General features: G+C 58.8%; 1 protein-coding gene across 1 annotated transcript in view; it reads right to left on the reverse strand.

The window, feature by feature from the left end:
• Nucleotides 1-494: 494 nt before the first annotated feature.
• The window catches only part of LOC125482567 (arf-GAP with coiled-coil, ANK repeat and PH domain-containing protein 2-like), a 4,010-nt gene continuing 2,813 nt past the window's right edge, over nucleotides 495-1,691 (reverse strand). Inside the window, exons 7-9 of the mRNA XM_048594666.1 lie at nucleotides 1,414-1,598; nucleotides 1,041-1,150; nucleotides 495-626 (exon numbers count right to left, since the gene is read on the reverse strand). Coding sequence (XP_048450623.1) covers nucleotides 512-626; nucleotides 1,041-1,150; nucleotides 1,414-1,598 — 410 coding nt within the window. The 3' untranslated portion in view covers nucleotides 495-511. The remainder of the gene's footprint in view (nucleotides 627-1,040; nucleotides 1,151-1,413; nucleotides 1,599-1,691) is intronic.

Here is a 1,691-nt window from a genome sequence, read left to right on the forward strand (position 1 = left end):
CTGACCCTCTGACAGCGCCCGCTCCCTCGGCACTGACCCTCCGACAGCGCCCGCTCCCTCAGCGCTGACCCTCCGACAGAGCCCGCTCCCTTGGCGCTGACCCTCCGACAGCGCCCGCTCCCTCGCCCTCCGACAGCGCCCGCTCCCTCGGCGCTCACCCTCCGACAGCGCCCGCTCCCTCACCCTCCAACAGGGCCCGCTCCCTTGGCGCTGACCCTCCGACAGCATCCGCTCCCTCACCCACGTGCGAGAGACACACCATGTGTGAGAGAGACTGTGAGTGTGAGTGTGAGTGTGAGAGTGAGAGTGAGGTCTGTGTGAGAGAGCGAGAGGTGTGTGTGTGTGTGTGTGTGTGTGTGCGCGCGCATGAGTGAGTGAGAGAGAGAGTACTTATGCACGTGTGTCTCTGTTAACACACGCATGTACGTGTGCGCGTGCCTGTGTGTGCGCGTGTTTCAGCACGCTGCGTGGTGCGAGAGAGTGCGCGTGCGCACACAGGGTCCCATGTGACTTACAAGGTGACGATGTCGGCGTTGGCAGTCGCCACGGCTATACTCAGGGGGTCCTGTCCCCTCTCGTCTACTGCGTACTGGTTCGCTCCTCGCTTTAGCAACAGGCAGACGGGGCTGAGGGGAACACAAAGTGGAAGGGTGAGCTATTTTGGTGTTGTCTATAACCTGGGCGACAGTACAGTTAGCTTTCCCGATGCAGGCCGTTCATATGTCAGAAACATTTGTTGGCCCGGCACTGAACCCTGCAGGACTGCGGGCTGAGAGTCTGCAAAAGCCCCCTTTTATCCCAACTCTCTGTTTTCTACTAGCCAACCGATCCTCGATCCCGTGTTAAGATCACGTCCTGACCACAATGGGTTCCTCTCTTATTCAAAATCAAAACAGTTTGGCCTCCATCGAGAGTCAGAGAATGACAGGTGATTTCAGAGGCCATGGTAGCTCTACCCAATACTATTATCGAGGAACAGCGAAGGGCACCAACTCAGATTTCACTCGGAAGAGGAGGAGAAGGAGCTCACTCAAACTTACCCAGTGTGACCAGCACGCGTGGCAACGTGAAGGGGGCCCTGCCCGCTGGCATCTCGGTAGCTGATGTTCGCGCCATTCTGGAGCAGATATTCGCAGGCTGTCAGAGATCCCTGAGGCAGAAGCAGAGAAAGAATGGTCACTGGGGAAAAGAGCAAGGAGATAGGAGGGAGGGGCCGAGTGCGGGTCTGACCGAGGGGGCAATACGGAGACCGGGGAACTGCGCACCGTGCTCCGAGTGCGGGTCTAACCGAGGGATACGGAGACCGGGGAACTGCGCATGATGCTCTGAGTGTGGGTCTGACCGAGGTGGGGAGGGTACGGAGACCGGGGAACTGCGCACGGTGCCCCGAGTGCGAGTGATACCATCCCTTACTCTTCGGGCAGCAGCGATGAGGGGGGAGGTCCTGGACTCCTCGCTGTTGGTCCAGTTCACGTTGGCACCGAGTGCCAGGGCTTGGCACATCGCTGGCAAATCTCCAACAGCGGCAGCAGCATAGAGACGGTGGCTCGGGGACACAGCGCCTGACATCTCAGCTGGGTCATCCGGAACTTGATCTGCTGTAGAATACAGGTTAGACGAACTAATGTCCACTCGGTACCCCATTATCCTTCTTGCTCAGGGAGATACCTGTACACTGACTGGTGTCTCTC

The sequence above is a fragment of the Rhincodon typus genome, unplaced genomic scaffold (assembly GCF_021869965.1).
Source record: "Rhincodon typus isolate 14 unplaced genomic scaffold, sRhiTyp1.1 hic_rhity00012641, whole genome shotgun sequence".
Lineage (NCBI taxonomy): Eukaryota > Metazoa > Chordata > Chondrichthyes > Orectolobiformes > Rhincodontidae > Rhincodon > Rhincodon typus.